We start from the raw sequence: 19,178 nt of genomic DNA, 5'->3' as shown, positions 1-19,178 counted from the left end.
TTGTTCAGACACACTGTGATATTCACTGAGTCCTTTGGATGTATGTCCAGTTCTTGGCAAGAGAAGGCCTTAAAATCATGTTTGAGAAAATGTGATTTTGCTGTTTTCACCAGATGTCTGCTCAACTGGACATACTATAAAGTGATTGTAACTAGTTACCATGTAGCTGTGTTTAATTAGACATTTCCAGGCTGCATGTCTTGTAGAAACTAATGTTGGAGATGCTGCTTTTTGATTTTTGGCTACTTTCTTACTCTCATTATTATTCACTGAGTCCCCAATTCTGCCTTTTAATCATGCCACATTCTGAAAGCTTGAAATCTTTGTTTTTGCCTTTTTTCCCAAACTGAGAAATTACCATAACAATCGTAGAGTGAACATTGTGGTTTTCTAGTATTCCCATTGTAAATGGGCAAAACAAGCTTCTGGTTGAACATGCCTAAACTTGGAATGTGTTTTTCTGTGGGGAATGAATTGATCAGCACAGCAACTGTTCAGAAGGTGAGATTTGTGAGTAGTATTCAGCCACTGTCTCTTTAAGAAAGGCTGGCTAGCTCGGTGGTTTAGGTATCTGGCTGTGGAGTCGGAGGTTGGGGGTCCAATTCTCCACAATACCTCCTGTGAGTATAGCCAGCCTGTGTGGCCTTGAGCAAGCTGCACAGTCCATGGATACCCCCAGAAAAAAAGAGAATAGTAAACCACTTCTGAGTATTCTCTGCCTGGAAAACCCTGAAAAGAGTCACCATAAGTCAGACATGGTTTGACAGCATGTGGTTATTAAATGGTAGGTTCCTCAAGTTACAACAGAGAGGGCAAAGTGCAACCTGTGAACTGTGTGCATCACCCAGAGGCCCGACAGCACCCCCTTGCATCCAAATGCATTTTCTTACCTCCTAATGATCACTACCTAAAAAATGGTGGGTGGGGGTGGAGGAAAAGCAACATTCAGAAACACTTTCTCTTGCTCTTTAGTGGCATGTGAAGCAATTTCACCAGGTATTTGTCCCCACAAGGTCTGTTCTTCAAAAGTTTCAGGTTTTTGGAGGGGAAACCCTCTCAGGCACCCAAAACAACTGGGTGGAGACGGGATGTCCTGAAAAAATTACCTTCCACATCCACTTGACTAGAGTATGTGACGGGGCTTTTCTTGAGGGGAAGAAGCCAAAGGAGATGGGGTACATAGGGAGCATAGCCCTCCAAGTTCCACACGTGGACTTGCGTTGCCACGGGACTTCTGAATGTTCCCAGTTCTTAACATGGTAAGGAGGATGATGTGCGATCTGAGTCGTCCTGGCTTTACAAATTCAAGACTTCAAACATAAATGTTTTGTTTTAAACTGAAGGGATTTTTTTTATTCCTTCCTGTGAAACATTAATACAGAAACACACAAATTGTACCACAACAGTTTTAATTTTGGACTATAACAGAGGTGGGCAAACTGTGGCCCTCTTGATGTTGCTGGACTACAGTTCCCATCAGCCTTAGCAAGCACAGCCAGCAGTGAACGAAAAAGTTGCAGACTAACGATACCTGGAGGGTCAAAAGTCGTCCATCTATGCTTTACAACATATTCACATTGTCCAAGCTAGGACCAAATTGGGTCCATTGCCTTCTTTGCTGCAAGTGTCCTCTTGAGAACGTTGCCTGCCACCCATGTAGGGTTTTTAATATTGTGCTCCCACTGAACTGTTAGCCACTGCTCCATTACTGATCTTTCACCTTTGGTGTGGTTTTAGCACTTCACAACAATACACTTTCCCTAGACAAAAGCTGAGGGGGGGGTTACTTTTAAAATTATGTACTATGCAAAATGTAAGGCAAGCTTAGGATGAGACTCTAAAGAGAAAAGGCCAGGTAGGTGGTGTTTTAAGCTAATTAGACTGTAATTAAATAAATAAGTACTGTAACACGTTTTAGCTGTTCGTTCGCCATTGATATTATAATTGCTATTCTGAACTATTGAAGTGAATTGCATTTCTCCCCACTTGAATCAAACTCTATTATTATTCGTACTTTATTTGCATGTTATGATCTAAACAGTACAGATTATATTATTTCCTTCCTAAAATGGCATCATAGAGCTTTCCAGTCTTCTTGATTTCAACCTCCTTGAAACCAGCTGCTGTAAGTAGATTGCTGTACTCTGTTGGGGTCCGTTCTTTTCCTTCTGTTTGAACCAGCATGTTAACAGAGTAGAGCTGGCTTTCCAATGGCCCGCTTTTGTCTTCATTCAGAAGTGTTTCAACCAGTAAAACTCCACCACCTATGTTGAGATGTAACATAGAAGATTCATGAAGTCAGCATTTTGACACATGTTGGACCCATGTGGCCTCTATCACCCACTCAGTAATTCAGTAAAATGAGGCTTATGTTTAACCAGCAATAACAGCAACACAGAATTACATGATGCAAAATCACCACCTGACTTTGAATGGAGGCATGTATTTTTATACTGTCCCTATAAAGTAAATCTCTACTTGGAAAGAAACTAATGGTAGGTTATTATACAAGGGTGACAACAGATTTTTCTAATCATTGAACTAAGCTGTCAAAATCCCATCATGATGGGTCATCATGGCTTAGGCTGATGAGAACTACATGTAGAGCAGGTGTCTCTATCGCCTGCGGGCCACATCGGCCCATGTTACTCTTTTGTTCAGCTTGCTCCGTTCAACCCGTGCATGCGGGGGGGGGGTGCATGTAGGTGGATGAGTTTGTGCAGGCGGGCAGCCGTGCATACGTGCACGCACACACACATTCCTGTTCCTTTGGCCTCAAAAACTTTGAAAATATATGGTGTGGCCCTCACTGTATAAAGCTTGGAGACCCTGATCTAGAGGGCTATAAGCCATTTGCATCTGCTGTAAATTAAACCTTTGGGGCATTAAACTGGAAAAGGAGGAAGTGTGGCCCTCCAGATGTTGTTGGACTGTTACTCTCATAATCTGTCCTCCTTGGTTGTGTTGGCTAGGGTTGATGGAGGGTCGTAAGCCAAGAACATCTGGAGCCCCCCAGTTGCCTACCCGTGCATTACAGGATGACCGTTGTTGCTATAAGAGAATAACTGCAGCCCTTTCCAGTTGAAGAAACATGTGGAGTGGAAAATATAAAAATTACCTTTTTATAGGAGACATCTTTTTTGATGTGTTTCATTAGAAGATTTGTCAAGAGTCCCTGGAGTGTAAAGCCAGTTACTGATGGCGTTCTGCCTACCCCCTGGCCTATACCTTTCCTCTAAGTTCCTAAAAAGGCCTACAATGCTAGATAGCATTGAACAGGGGGTTGGACTCAATGGCCTTATAGTCCCCTACCAACTCGACTATTCTATGGGCCTGTCCATACTGGTCCTTTTGGCTGTGGAGTGGATCAGGCTACAAAAGGTCTGTTGCACAAACAACACCTTGTAGTCCGATCAGCTAGCTATTAAGAACTTTCCCTTATTGTCTGCAGAGGGTAAGGGGAAGCAAAAGTACTTTTTACATTGCTCCTCTCTCCCTCTGCCCCTTCTATTCCATTTTCTCCCTTCCCCACTCCCTGCTTCCCTTCTCCTCTTCCCTTAGTCTTGCCCCATCTTTGAACAACTATTAAAGATAATTTTTGCTTTGAGATGAAAAAGGATCAATAAAACCAGTTGCTTAGGTATAATTCAGCAAAAATCCTTATCAAGATACACAGCATGTTTCATGCTGCTTAATGAAAGCTGCTTGGTGCAATGTACCATATTCACTGCAGGTTTCATAAGCATTTTCCCTTGATAAAGGATTTCTTCAAAACCTGTTGGGAATCATATTTGTGTAGACAGCTACCAAAATATATTGTTCAGTCCCTGTATTTCCAAGAGTGGAATATGAAATCTGGAATTACTGGAAAACAGTGGACATGCAGAAATAATAGGACTTGACTTTTGACATGATGAGTTTAATACAGGCAGTCTTTTACGTATTGTAGACACAAACATACCAGGTTTGCAGACATTCTGCACTTTTGTGAGAAGATGTACACATTTCTCATCTGTCCAGTCATGGAGGATCCTTGCTAAAATGTACAGGTCAGCTTCTGGAATTGGATCTTTAAAAAAGTCCCCTGTATTCAAATGTGGAGGGAAAAATGAGAGAACCCATTTATTTATGATTAACAAGTGATATTGCATCCTGCAACATTTTGAGATATACTTCACAGACCCTTTGTAGATCCACAGTTAAGGACTTATTTTTTTATCACATAAAAATATGAAACATATTTTAGCTACAAGGAATGCTGTATATATTGGGTGTGTATATATTTAAAATTTGTTTTTAAAAATCAGACTGTTACTGGAAGTCCACTTCTGGTTTCATTTTTATGGGTTGTCCATTATCAAGAGAGAAGATGGGAAACCAGCTGATGCACCCCCACACTTTTGCAAAAGCACAATTTCTGGAACCTCCCAAGGGCAGGATACGATAGTTTCATTTCACTTCATTTTATTGGTGGAAAATCTTTTGCAGTGGCAGCTGGAGAGTGCAAGCACAGCCCTGGAGGGCCATATGTGGCCCCCAGGCTTCTATTTGTCCACCTCTAATTTAAATGAATGTTTAAGCTTTTATAACATTTAACACATCAAGTTATATTCATTCATACAAGCGAAATTCAGATGAAGAAACTATGACTACTCCTGGACCTACTTTCTACAGAGGGGGAGAAGAATTTAGTTGTAAGCCACCTAGAGTGGTCACAATTGACCAGATAGGCGGGGTATTAAATAAATAAATAAATAAATAAATAAATAAATAAATAAATAAATAAATAAATAAATAAATAAATAAATAAATAAATAAATTTACAGAGGGAAAATTTCTGGTTGAAATAGGATTTAATGGAAATATGAACTCCATGTATACCTTCATGAAAAGTAATCCGTTGTTCTTCTGAAGACACAAAATGCTTCTTTGCTGTTTCTATCACTTTAGGAAGGTCAAAAATTGTAACTGTACAGTTTGGATACTGTGAAACACATTCCTGAGCCAAGGCGCCTCCTCCTCCTTTGCAGAGAAAATAAAGCGTGATTTTGGGCATACAAAATCCATACTCATGTAGCACTCTCTGGTCTCTCACAGTCTGTGTAAGGACCTCAACTACGCAGGCATAACAGCGGTATGAACTGCAAGGCTATATCAAAAAGTCTTTGCACTTTAATATATTATTATTATTATTATTATTATTATTATTATTATTATTATTATTATTATTATTATTATTATTATTATTATTATTATTATTATTATTATTATTATTATTATTATCATTATCATTATCATTATCATTATCATTATTATTATTATTATTATTATTATTATTATTATTATTATTATTATTATTATTATTATTATTATTATTATTATTAAAAAAAAATTACTATCTTGTTGCCTTGTTCCACAACAAACTACCACTGATTGAAGAGTTACTTCTTCAATTTATCATATCAGAAACAAAAATACAAGAAAAATGTTGTGGCACCTTAAAGACTGCTATATTTTAATGTGAGCTTTCGTGGATAAATCCACTCAGACGACATCGCATATATTTACACATTTATACATGGCCTTAAAACAAAGAGACTGTTCCCTGGGTGCAAGTTGTTGACAGTGTGGCATTTCACACCTGGTAAGAAAAAGATCGTTACCAGATATGGGATGACACACCATCAGCAAGCTGTAGTCCCATTCAGTCCCAACTATTATGTCTGAGAAAGTGGACTTGTTCAAGAAAGCTGACATTAAAATATAGCAGTTAGTCTTTAAGATACCACTATGTTTTTATCTTCTGTATTTTTTATTTTGCTTTTGTTTTTTGGCCTGATAGCCAAAGCGCAGACTAACATGGTTACCACTTCTAATTCTTCAGTTTAGAACTACACATAATTTTGTATTATGTGAGTCATACACATCGCCCAATCAAGAAATCAGTGGCAATCCACTGTGGATGGTGACCTCACTCCTGTTGTGCAGGCAGAACTTCACTATAGGATACTGGCCATTATTATTTATTCTCCAAAATACAAACAGAAATGCATTGTTGTTATATGTGACAGTATGCATTGTAGAATTGTTATTTGCATATTACCATAATTTTGTGCATGCCAGTGCCTTGATTTAGAGAGGGATAGAGGTTGTTGTGTTTTTTTTTTTTTTGGCTTTAGGTTTTTGTTTGTTTACTGACACTGGCTGAAATCCTGTTGCGTAGCAACAGTAGAGCCATTGACTTAATGGGAATTTGGGGAGTCAACTCCTCTGTAAAACCTATTGATTCAAATGGGCCGATTAAGTATGCAACTAGAGTAGGCCCATCTGAATCAATCAACAGATCATGAAGAGGAGTTGACTCATCAAATCCTCACTGATTCAGTGGCCCCACACCAGTGCAAGGCCAGCCAATGTGTTAAGAATAGAAAATTCTTCAAAATGGAATTTCTAGAAAAATAAAGCTGATGGCTACAGCTAAGGCCACTGAGGAGACCTAAATGGAGGACAACAAGAGAAGGGGGAGGGTATTCTAACATCACTAAGGCACATAGTAATGCCAGGCTGTACAAAATTCTGAACTCTGTGGTGCAATACATCTAGGCTCTGCTGCTGAAGCTCCTTTCTTTTTTAGCTAGACATAATTACATGACTCTTCATCCATATTGGGACCACAGTGTCTGAGATGTTTAAATTGTTTCCTCATGGCTGCTCTCCCCCATTCACCCCCAGGGAGTTTGAAAAAAGAAATGGGTCTTCCACTTGTGCCAATTTAGGGTGGGGAAACTGGTTCTTGATAAAAAGGTTTATATGAGAAATGGGGAATCTCTGGTCTTTGGGAATATTTGGTCACAGAAGGTAGAACTTTGACCTGCTTACAGGCATTCCATTAACACCGGCCCCTGTGGAGACAATGATGCCTGCTTGATTTGAAATGCTTCCTTATAACAGGCCTGGCCTAGGAGGAAATTGAGGTACACATGGAAATGGTTTCCATGTGGTAGTGAAGGAACAAAGAGCCCCACTTCAAGCCACATTGTTTTTGATGCTATAAAATGGATCTTCTGTGCCTGTAGACATTGCTGAAACTGTGAGCCAACATGCCAGCCACTGTAGTAAGGCTGAGACTGGCTCTGCTGTGATCTCCAGCAATGTATTCTACTTGATACAGAGACTAAAACTCTGGAACCGAAGCCAGCAAGTCTGTAAGATCTGCTACTCACATTTTTAGAAGCTTCTGCACAGTAGCTTCCGTGCCTAAAACTGTGGGCTGCTGAATGCAAGATAGCTTGGAGCTCAGTAGTCCATAGCAAACCATGAAGACACCTTTAAAAAATTCTCTAGGAACTTACCTCCAAGATCATAAATTACCATGAATGGAGAAAGATCAAATGCAGTGACCACATCTCTGCCACATATGCTCCAAACTGCATTCAATCCATGCATGAACATTGTCATTTCTTCCTCTGATCTAAAAATTTGAAATACTTTAACCAATAAGATTATGGCAGATATAGACATAGACCGATATACACATAGATTAATATTTTGAGATATATCTTAAGTGACACTTTAAATATTGCTATTCTAGTTAAAAATGCTTTTTTTATATTTATTGTTGTATTTGTAAGCCGCCTAGAGTGGTCGCAAGACCAGATAGGCAGGATATAAATAAATAAATAAATAAATAAATAAATAAATAAATAAATAGACTGTCTGTTTTTCCATGCATGAATGCATAAGGCTCTTGCACATATAGTGGACCCTCGACTGACGGAATTAATCCGTATTGGAACGGTGACTGCAGGTCGAAAACTCCGTAGGTCAAGGGTCCATTTCCCATAGGAATGCATTGAAAACCCATTAATCCATAACCGGCTAAAGAAAAAAAATACCCACCCACCAAAAAAGGAAAAGAAATGCAAAAAGCAGCACCTTACCAGTCCGAAGGGATCTCTCGCCACTGCCAAAGCCCTCCAAGGGCTTCCCCGCCACTGCCGGAGCCCTCACGGGGGTCCCCGGCTGTCGCCACTGGCAAAGCCTTCCAAGGGCTTCTCCACTGCCATGGGAGGCCTCTTGGAGGTCATCCGGCGGCGGCGACAGCTTTCCCAGGATACACTGGGCCTACCAGGGGAGGGCTTCCCCCGGTAGGCCCAGTCTACTCCTCGGGAAAGCCTGGTAGACTGGGCCTACTACCTGGCGGCGGCAGGGGGGGACCTCTGAGATGCCTCCCATGGTGGCGGAGAAGCCCTGGAAGGCATCCAGAGGCACGATCAGCAGCCTACGGACCAGAAGGGGGAGGCGGGCGAAGTGCCAAATTTGAATTTGGCACTTTCCCGCCTCCTCCTTCTGGTCCATAGGTCGATTCTCTGGCCACAAGCCAAATTTTGCAGCCGGAGAAGTCTATAACTCGAAAAGTCTGCAGGTGGAGCCCTGCGTAAGTCGAGGGTCCACTGTCCCACTCATTTAAGGGAAGGGCAGATCTGAGAACTAACAGAGGCATGTGTTTGTCACATCTGTTGCATAGACAAAGCATCTCTTTTAGGCAGAAATATGAAACTGAGAATAGCAATCTTCAAAAATCTCCTTTAGGCAGAAGAATTCATACATGAACTGTTGTATCTACACCCAGAAGAAATCATGGAATTACAGTACATATCAAAGCATTTATTTCTTTTACCTGCAGGATGTGTGTAGTTTTACACACCTGAAAACCATATAAAAACTAACCCATCAGGGTACATTATAAAACGTTATATTTTGCATATTATATTGCCATCAAGGAACTTAACTGTAGATAAGCCGTTATGAGAAAAAGTCACATTTAAGAAAATATGAAATGATCAATATTTGATCATATGAAACTGAGAATGGTAATCTTCAAAAACAGTTTTTCAAAGACAACAGCAATTTCTGGTATTAATGTATTGACTGGAAGCCTTACCTGTAAAGAGCGTCAAAGACATCTTTTGGTGAAATACCAAATGCTCTTTCATATTGGTTTTTCCCTTCCCTTAAGAATAAAAAAAAATTAAAAGAGGAGCATAAATTAGCTGTCAACTTATCTTTCAATATATCTTTATTTTTATATAAAACTGCTGTTCCACCTATGAAGAATCTGACATTGAATGCATGGCAATTAAAATTTACATTGTGTTGGTTTGTGTTGTAAGTGTTGATATCTGGACAAATAGAGGAGGAGGGAAGGGGTAAGTTGGTGGGTAAGCCAAATGGGATACCATGATATGCCATAATGCCCTGACCACCGGAGAAGATGGGATAAAGTGAAATAAACCTGTAAAAAGAAAAAGGAAATATTCGCCTTCGCGAATACAAAAAGGAAATAGCCTTGCTATGCTAGTTGCACGTCGTGAAATCAATAGCAAAAATGAAGAACTCATGTCTGGAACTAGCCTGAAATTTGGTTGGTGGGAAAGAAGGAGGAACAGAGTTCCTTTCCCGGGCTATAGTCTTCCACATTATAAATAAGAGAGGTGGCTTGTGATGCTAGCACCCTCACTGCACGCATACCAGCATGTCAACACTGGTGAGAACTCTTGGAGAACAGGTGCATTTTGATTTCCCATAGCAAGTGCTGAAAGAGATTCTGCGACTACCAAGCTGAGTCTTAAGTGAGCTAGAGGGAATTCTTTCCCCAATAGTGCAAGCGGCAGCTGCACACGAAGCTCTTTTCATCATTCAGCTGACAGAGCTACATGTGCCAGTGAACTGTACAGGAGTTTAAAAAAAAGAAAGTTGAGTTGGAAGAGGCCTGTAAGACCATTGAGGCCATTTATCACTCCTTTACATCCCTAAAAGTTGGCTATATTCTCAAATCCATGAAAGGGTTAGATGGTGGTTTGTGGTTAGGTGATGGAAGTTGTGATCACGAAAGCAGAGTATGTACCTGTGCTGTGTTTTGTATCCAGGCAATTGTTCCCTGAGGACACAGAGAGAGAAAGCTTCCAAAAGCAAAAAAAAATTATTTGTCAACCCTGGCATATTTTAGCTAACTTCTTCAGTATAAGTAGTATAAAGCTATTTTAGAACCAATAGATATGAAATGGGTCTACCATGTTCACACCAAGTGAGGTACTGTACTTTGTACATTTTGAACAAATGTTGATACACTAAATCTAATTAACCAGTCTTATTTTTATAATTTTATTGCCTTTTATGAAAAAAGGTGACAATTTCATACATAAATTTCTCTGCTCCTTGAGGTTTCCTCCTTCTGCTTTCCCCCAAATTTCATTACCTCATCATTCTTTATTACTTCCTCTAGATTACCAATAACCAACTTTCCAGCATATTAACTTGTAAATGTTAAATGTTGTGTTTCTTTTATAAAAGCATAGTCTGAAAAACAAGGCAAATGTGATCCTAGATCCTGCGTATCTGTATAAATATCTATATGCATCAAAATGCCCACAACTGCACAGCTCTTCTCTGTCTCGTTATGGATTGAGCAGGAGGGATTCATAATTGTGCTGCTCATAATAATAACATCACAGAAAGCCATATGTGGAACCATATGGTGTTTCCCATGAGAGGGAAAAAATCTAGCCTGATTCATCTTTGTTTTGTTCCTTCTCACACAACAGAGTTGACTGTTATCTCAACACCTACATTGCCAATTCCTTCTATCTAGTATCCCCCTGCGAATTGTCTCCACAAATAGCGTTGCCATGACTATGCATTCCCTAGGTGGTTTCCTCACACCTGCAATAGGTTACCTTCTGAGACTTAGCAGTTTTGCAATTTCAATAGTCTGTATGCAGAAGAAAACAGATACAAGTAACAATACACCAGTATGAATTCTGTAGCGGTCTTCGGGGAAAAAGTAAACACTTGTATTCTTCCCTACATAATTAACAGTAAAAACAATTATATTCCCCCAGTTTTTCCTGAAGAGAAAGATAAAGGCAGAGGGGATGCCGTCGTTCACTGCATAAAACTGCAGCTAAAACTGTGCTCACGACCTGGGGTTCAAATCCCAGGTAGCCGGCTCAAGGTTGACTCAGCCTTCCATCCTTCCGAGGTCGGTAAAATGAGTACCCAGCTTGATGGGGGGGCAATGTGTAGCCTGTATAATTAAAAATTGTAAACCGCCCGGAGAGTGCTTGTAGTGCTATGAGGCGGTATATAAGTCAAATAAATAAATAAATAAATAAATAAATAAATAAATAAATAAATAAATAAATAAATAAATAAATAAATAAATAAATAAGGTGGGAAATCTTTTTCCAAATATTCCTAAGCTCACCTTCACCGTAATGAATTTTCCACAGGCCTCTAGACTTGAAGGCCAATGTGGTGTAGTGAACAGCATGTTGGACTAGGCTTCAGGAAATTTGGATTTAAATCCTTGCTTCTCTATAAAAACATAGTTGAGGGGTGATCATGGGAGAACCACTCCTTAAATACCTCATGTTCCTTGAAAAGCCCGGTAGGGTCACTGTATATTTGATATGACTTGACAGCACATACGAACAACACTTTTTTCCGGTTAGCAACCTCAGCTCCCTCATCTGCCTCACCTTACAGCATCTGCCAGGTAGTGCCAGCACAGATAGATGGTTTTGGAGTAGTACATCAAATTGTAATACTGAGACTTTGGACCAGATTTTGTGAGGTAGAGATTAGATATATCCGTGTTTCTGTAAAAAGCTTTAAAAAAAAAAAAAAAAGGGAAAGGAGGGAAATCAATGATTTATACAGCAATAACAACATTTCTGTCAGTCATTTTCAGCTTAATAGCAAGAAAAAAAATATCTACTCTGTTCTTTTCCCTGGGTCATAGTCATTTTTTATGACATCCTCTCAAGAGACATCTAGGATTGAAACTATTCATCAACACCAAGTTTGGAATGCCAGTTCAACTGACAGCTTTATTATATATCTTGTGAAGAATGGTTTTATCATTTCTGATCCCATTTGTTATGGCAGCAGTTGGATTCCATTCAAAAGAACATGTTGCAGATGATCTTTAAAATACTCCCAAAAGCTAAATGGGAACAAACTGTAAAGTGAAAAGAGACAACTCTTTGTGAACAGGTTCTTGCACAAAGAAAATAAAGTGCATAGCACTCATTTAGAAAATGTAAGAACCTTAGCAGGCCAGACCAAAGGACTATGGAGTTTGGCCATTTGTCTCCACAGTGGTCAGCCAGATGGCCATAGGAAGCCTACCAGGAGGACTGGTAGTCCCCCTCCTGCTTCTGTTTTCCACAAATGAGTACAGTATAGAGAAGTCTGCTGCCTCCCCTGGCAGAGGTATTATGTAGCCGCTATGACTAGTAGCCAGCGATAGCCTTTTCTTCCCCATTCAGCTCTCTGATTGCCTTTTGAAGCCATCCCATTATTGGTCATGGTCACTATCATTTTGTGGAAGCAAATTCCATAATTTAACTATAGCCCTATTTATGTGGTCAATAGGAATAATTGGGACAAAAGAGTAAAGTATCCATTTGGATTTGACCCAACCCCAGGAGGCAGTGGAAGACAGGAGGGCGTGGCGTGCTCTGGTCCATGGGGTCACGAAGAGTCGGACACAACTTAGCGACTAAACAACAACAACATCCATTCTCAACTCTGGCATCCTTCTTTTCACACAGTGTGTTTGTCTGTACATGTTAATATAATCAATACATTAACATTTAGGATTTGAGGCGTGGCAAGTGCCACTTTGCCCTCCGGCAAAACCCTCATGCTCCAGCCCTTGTCCTCATTCTCCGAATAGTTCCACAATCTTGAACGCTCTTGTCCTTTCCCCTTGAACTCAGCTTTTAAAAAAATCAAGGCAAATACTGAGCCTAGACCAGTGGTTCTTAACCTTTGTTACTCGGATGTTTTTGAACTGCAACTCCCAGAAACCCCAGCCAGCACAGTTGGTGGTGAAGGCTTCTGGGAGTTGCAGTCCAAAACTCCTGAGTAACCCAAGGTTAAGAACCAGTGGCCTAGACTACATTTTATCTTGTAGTATTTGTGGCCTTTACCAAGAGGGCCATTGTCAAGTGCAACTTTGAATGGTCTTTTCAAGCTGTGCATACTGGTCCAAAGTTTGGAAGTAACTCTCATTTTAAGTTACTTGTAATAAGTTCCTTTTTTCTAATGTAGTTAAGTTACTTTGAGGTAGTTTAATGAGGGGTAACTTTTAAGTAACTGTAAAAGTTACTTAAAGCTATGGGATGTGGTCAGTTCCACCACTGAAATGTCTTTCATACCACAGACCGAGCAGCACTCCTGTGTTTTTAAGTCAGTAAAGAGGCAATAGTTTTAGTTACTTCTGAATACCAAGTATTACCTTTTCTTTTAAATTTTTACTAAAATGGTCATTGACTGCTTTGGGCTGGAACACTGACTAACTACACTATTACCTCCTTCCTGTTTCACTTCTATGCTCAGAAGCTTTAAACCCACACAGGCATCCAGAAGCCGCTCCATCCCATGAAGGCTACTCCCCAGTCTTTCCGCAATGACCTTCGAGGATAGGCTCTCTGCTGACTCTCTCAAGAGGTCAAATATTCCCAACTCACAGGCAGCAAACATCACCTAGAAGCAACAGAAAGAGCAGGATACAGGCTGAGAAGGCACAGGTTTGTGAGGGAGGTTGAAGATGAAAAGAAGCTGTAGATTACAGTATTTTGGTTATTTTCTCCTGGCAACAGACTTCTCCCTTTCATGATGATAATTCTATCAAGATAGCCATGAAATCATTATTTATTTATTTATTTATTTATTTATTTATTTATTTATTTATTTATTTATATGCCACCCACTCTACCCAGAGGTCTCTGGGCGGCTTACAATAATTAAAATTCAATACAATAAAAATAAAATGATTAAAATACAATTAAAATACAATTAAAATTGCCATCATCAGGACCCACAGTTGATGTTATTTTAATTAAAAGCCTTCTGGAACAGGAAGGTTTTGACCTGGTGCCAAAATGTCATCAACGTTGGCGCCAGACGAATTTCAGTTGGAAGGGCGTTCCATAGTCTGGGGGCAGCTGCCGAGAAGGCCCTTTGTCTACAAGCCATCCCTCTTACCTCCTTAAGGGACGGCTCTTTCAAAAGGGCCCCCTGGCTAGATCTTAACTGCCGGGTAGGCTCATATGGAAGGAGGTGGTCCTTCAAGTATCCAGGACCCAAGCCCTGTCACATTTTCCTTCACCATAGATATTTTAGGCATGATTTATACCCCATTTAAAATTAGTGATAAATTATTTATCATTTGTCAAAAATACATTGCAATTTACACTAGCATAATACAAGTGGCATAATTTTGAGGTAAATTTCCTCAATGTGTAAATATTATCTGTTATGTGATGAGTTACATGCACAGCACAAACACTGATATATTTTTTTAACCTGCGGCAATTTGCTTATACCTGTATTGCACTTGCAGGCATTACTAACATAATTTATGCCTATTATTTCCTAGCAAATATGAAAAAAGTGTTTTTAAGAGCCGTTCCCAGCTTCTATCTGGGCATGCAAAATCGTCGTATTTTTCTGTAGCCTGGACCTTACAGTTTCATGGGAGGTTTTATTTAGTTGATGCACACTTAAGGGCTTCTCATTTCACCCTAGTGAAAAATCATGCAAAGCAATGGTACTATGCGGGTGGTCAACATATCTGTTGTGGCGTGATGAAAAAGAACACCAAACTAGAATGGTTCTGTCGCTAAAGCTTCATGCTAGAAAAGAAACAAGTTCAAATTAGGGCACAAATTGTCGAATGCTACTACTCACAATAATTATATGTATTCAAATTGATTCTGATTTATGGTAACCCTCCTGGGATTTTCTAAGTATAAACTACTCAGAAGTAGTTTACCTGTCTCTCCTTCTGCAGGTCCTCTCAGAACCTTAGGGTTGCCCAAGGCCCCAGAAGTGGCAGGGCCTTTAACCCCATCAACCACACACCCTCAGGTTGATGTCACCAACGCTGTCCTGGGCAGCACAGTGTGCGTGTGAACTCCCAACTTTTGGCTGCACAACCAGGCAGTCCCGTCTTCTAAGCTGGTTGCGCACTAGGCAACCATTTTCTTTCACAATGCAAAAGTAGAAGTGGTAAGAAGGCTATACAGTAAACTTACTACCAAGGTCTTTGATGTCACTAATTTTTCTGCACAAAGGGAACGCTGGACGATGAAAAAAGCGAGAGAAAATAAACCAATTCAGGTGTGATTACACAGGGAAATAGATTGTAATTTGATTATAATTTAGGAAAATGTTCAGCCCCAATCTGATTTGATTTGATCTTGTGTCTTTCTCATAGTCACAGTAGTCAGGAGTCTCAGACCAACGATTTTAGTGCAGGTCCAACATCTCAAATTGCCATACATTTCAATCCACGCTGCTAATGTTCACTGTTCCAATTCAGATTAAAACTGTTACATTAGTGAGTTAAAAGCTTTGCCCCTGTAGATACTATAGGTTTATGCTCATGTCAGTTACCCAGCTAGAATAACAAGCATCTTTCCCTATTTCTAGTGTTTCTGAATATATATTTTTTGCAAGTCTTACCTTTGATATTAAAAATCCATTTTGATATTGAATTAGGATTCGAGGATACTCAAGTTCTTCTCCAGAGTTCATTTTTCTGCCGTGCTCGCTGAGAAATCCTCTTTGCCACTTCCTTTAAATAAGCCTCTTTTGCCTGTAGGACAGATGACTCCGCGCAGTCCTGTTTAACTGTCTTAATACCGTTCAGAACATATGCGCAGTATTCCCACTGATAATGCTGATACAGGCTGTCCTTTTCTTTCTTTTCTTTGCTTCTCTTTCTTAAAAAAACACGCTGCTCTGGGCTTATGAGCTCAAACTAAAATGGACCTAAAACGAAATGCTACCCCAGTGCAATCCCAAGTCTTCCAGATAAATTGAGTATTACATGGAAATGGCATTTTCTATTATTTGTGTATACAACCTATGTTATCAAGGGCTTTGGATGAGTTAGGGAGAGGCAGGCACAAGACACTCCTCCAGGTGCTTTCTGGATCAGAATTTGCAGCGTTCGTCGACATTATTTGATTCAAGAGAACAGGGATTGTAATCCAGCAATATTTAATAGGTTCCATTTTGCCCACCCTTTGATTAAGTTATTAACTTGGCAATGAAAATATATGCTCTCCCTTTTCCAGCAGTGTGCTGGGATGGTGAGAGATTTTTTTTCTTCAGGATTTTGTTTTATTAAAAGAGGAATAAGGAGATACTAACAGGTGCTGTTTGAATGATAGTTTTGGTTTTTCCTGACTGGCATGGCTAGTACTCTACTTCAGTGATAGCCATAATGAGACAGGCTGGGGGAGCCTCCGTTTTCTGCATTTCTGAAATCAAACCACAAACTTCCTTGCGGAGTCCCTTGAAATAGCTTAATTATTTATTTAATTTAGGGCACTTATATTTCATTTTGTATCTTGAGATCTCATGATAGAATAGAACAATAAACAATGATATAAAACATTAAAAACTCCATGCATTAAAAACAACAATAGTACAGGAACCTTAACAGTGAATTAAAGCCATGATCTTTAATCCCTGACAGCTTTGGTGAACAGCCATATTTTAACGGCATGTGCCAGCTGAGTCTTTTAAGAGGAAAGTGTTCCATAATTGCACATGGCCCTACCCCATTCTCCATGGGAGTAACACAAAAGAGGCATCCCCAGCAGATCTTAGTGATTACGGAGGAATATATGGGGGAAAGTGCTCCCTCCAGGATCCAGGGTCCCAAGCTGTTAGCAGCTTTATAGGTTACCATGCAGACCTTGAACTCAGACCGGAAACACAGTTGGCAGCCAGTGCAATTCATTCAGAAGTTGTGTCATACAGACTCTTAAAGGTGTTCCTGCTAGTGATCTAACAGCTACAAATTATAAAACAAAAATCGAGAGAGAGACCGCGGAGATAAAATATCTTCACATGTTTAATACATGTTTCAATGGACTCTATAAGCCAAGGTTTCTTACGTAGGTCATTATAAAATGTAAAATATTATATTATATCTGATGAAATTCCAAGTTATACTTCCTGACTATCTACGAGTGCCACCTCACAAGCTCCATTGGTGATATATAATCTGGGATTAATTTAGCAAATAATCATTGTCATTGTTTACAGAACAATGCTGTCTGTGAGGGGAACTGAATATCAATAGGGGTTTTAAAAGTCATTGCCACATCAACAACTTGTGTCCAAATACAGTCTCTGATTTGAGGCCATATATAAATGTATAAATATTTGCTATGTAATCCCACTTTTATGACTGAGGAAGTGGATTTGTCCATGAAAGATCCCATCGTCTTCTTTCTTATTTTTATTTTGTTTTTTCCTGATATGCTACCCCTTCTAAAAATATTCTACTTGCACTTACATCAGTGTCATCTTCAAGAACAGCCCGATAAGACCCCCCCCCCCACTTTTCTAACCCAAAATTAAGAACTCTAAGTGGGGCTTAGCAAATGTAGGGTAAAAAGGATCAAAGTGCTACAGGGTGGCTTTGATCCCTGCTTTCTCCCTTTGTGGAGGGAGAAAGGAGGGGGAAAGCAATCAAAGCAACTCCACAACTGCACAATCATTTTGATCCTTTCCCCCCTTATACAGCCATGGGATTGCTTTGATCTTTCCCCCCTTCTTTTGCTAAGCCCCATGGGCCTTAGCAAGCAGAGGGGAAAGCAGGGATCAAAGCGATTCTGCAGCACTTTGATCCCTGCTTTCCTTTTGCTAAGGTTTAGCAAGTGGAGGGGAAAGCAGGGATCAAACCCCTGCAGGATCACTTTGATCCCTGCTTTCCTCTCCACTTGTTTTTTTCTCCTCAGCTTACATCCGTGTATAAGATGACATTCAATTTTTAGTTGAAAGATTTTAGACAAAAATATAGTCTTATACATGGAAAGATACGGCACATTACAACCGTCAACCATATTTGCCGGCATACAAGATGACTTTTTGGCCCTGAAAAACATGCCTCCAAGTGGGGGGGGTCATCTTGTACGCCGGGTGCATGTCTAGCAAACCCTCCCTCTCTCCCAGCGAAGTAACTTACCTGGTAGTAAGACCGAGTAGAGCCCCGCTCCTAGCCTGGGAACAGCCTGACTCTAGCGCTGAACAGCTGACTGTCGGAACAGCAGAGAGGCGGCAGCCATTTTGAGATGCGACCACATGGCTGCTGCCTCTCCAAAATGGCTGCCGCCTCTCTGCTGTTCCTTCTTCCAGCAAACCCTGGCTCTCTCTGAAAAGGAACCAAAAGGGGCAAAAGGAACTCTCCCCATGATGCAGCCAAAGCAGAATCACACATCTGACATATTGACACCGGAAAGTATCTCACCTGGGAGAAAGGCCTACGTTGGAAACTTTGTGGCCTAGCTCGGCCTAACTAATCTCCAGAACCCTAACTCAATTTCAGTTCTAATTAAAACTTATTTGTCATGTATAGTTTGGTCCTAAGCTAGAAACCTAGCGTTTCTCAGGGCAGTTTCCTTTTGCCATGAACTCTTAGTTGCCTTAGTCATACCATCTTCTCTTAGCTTCAGATCCTTAGTATTAATAACCTTTAGAAGGTTGTTGTAAGGATAGCATGCATGTGAAGTGTTTTGCAAAATAATGCATGTAAAGTGCTTGTGAAATATGAAAATACTGTACAAATGGTAAACATTATTAGTTGTTCTTCTAGTGGCTTAGGGCTGGTGTATATAAACAAGGGTGGGCCATGTGGAACCTGTTTTTGCAGCCTAGCAAAGAGCTTAAAGAAGCCCTATCAACACTGCCAATTCTGCCTCTGAAATCTGGGAGAAAAGCAACAAATGGGAACTATTCTCATTTTTAAAGGAACATCTTTTGGTTTCAAGGAAATCACATACCTTCACCTCCACACCTCGTTCACGAATACAGGCATTTTGTCAGGGAAGCCTTCAAGACTGTGAATCTAGTTCTCAATAACATATGAGATCATATGCCTTGCTTTAAAATAATGACACTTTCAAAGTGGAATTAAGGCTTATTTTGCATTGCTCTGCTGATCTCCCGTAGCAGAACTGGCAGCAGTGGCAAAGTACAGCCCATCACTCATAGAACTGCAGAGCTGGCAGGGACCCTATGGATCAAGTCCAGCCAGCCCTTGTCAAGGAGGCACAGCGGGGAATCAAACTCCAAAACTCTGGCTCCAC

At 40.2% G+C, this 19,178-nt stretch overlaps 1 protein-coding gene across 1 annotated transcript; it reads right to left on the bottom strand.

Moving 5' to 3' along the window:
• Positions 1-1,325: 1,325 nt before the first annotated feature.
• On the bottom strand, positions 1,326-15,805 carry ASMT (acetylserotonin O-methyltransferase). Its single transcript, XM_072994411.2, has 8 exons — positions 15,538-15,805; positions 13,380-13,554; positions 11,541-11,670; positions 8,945-9,013; positions 7,353-7,471; positions 4,882-5,022; positions 3,962-4,084; positions 1,326-2,264 (listed from the first exon to the last, which is right to left on the bottom strand). The coding sequence occupies exons 1-8, from the start codon at positions 15,607-15,609 to the stop codon at positions 2,053-2,055; spliced, it is 1,041 nt and encodes a 346-aa protein (XP_072850512.2). The 5' UTR covers positions 15,610-15,805; the 3' UTR covers positions 1,326-2,052.
• Positions 15,806-19,178: the final 3,373 nt, after the last annotated feature.

This window comes from Pogona vitticeps, chromosome 3 (assembly GCF_051106095.1).
Source record: "Pogona vitticeps strain Pit_001003342236 chromosome 3, PviZW2.1, whole genome shotgun sequence".
In the NCBI taxonomy this organism is placed as follows: Eukaryota; Metazoa; Chordata; class Lepidosauria; order Squamata; family Agamidae; genus Pogona; species Pogona vitticeps.
Note: the sequence above shows the minus strand (reverse complement) of the source record. Positions and strands in the feature narration are given on the sequence as shown.

Bases quoted from the DNA above. Each gene is read 5' to 3' on its own strand.
- ASMT (XM_072994411.2), bottom strand. From the start codon at position 15,609: ATGAACTCTGGAGAAGAACTTGAGTATCCTCGAATCCTAATTCAATAT. The intron at 11,671-13,379 runs GTAATAGTGTAG...TTTTTTTTAAAG, and splicing joins AGAAGTGAAACAGGAAGGAG to CTTTTTACAGAAACACGGAT. The intron at 4,085-4,881 runs GTATACATGGAG...ATTTGAATACAG, and splicing joins ACGGATTACTTTTCATGAAG to GGGACTTTTTTAAAGATCCA.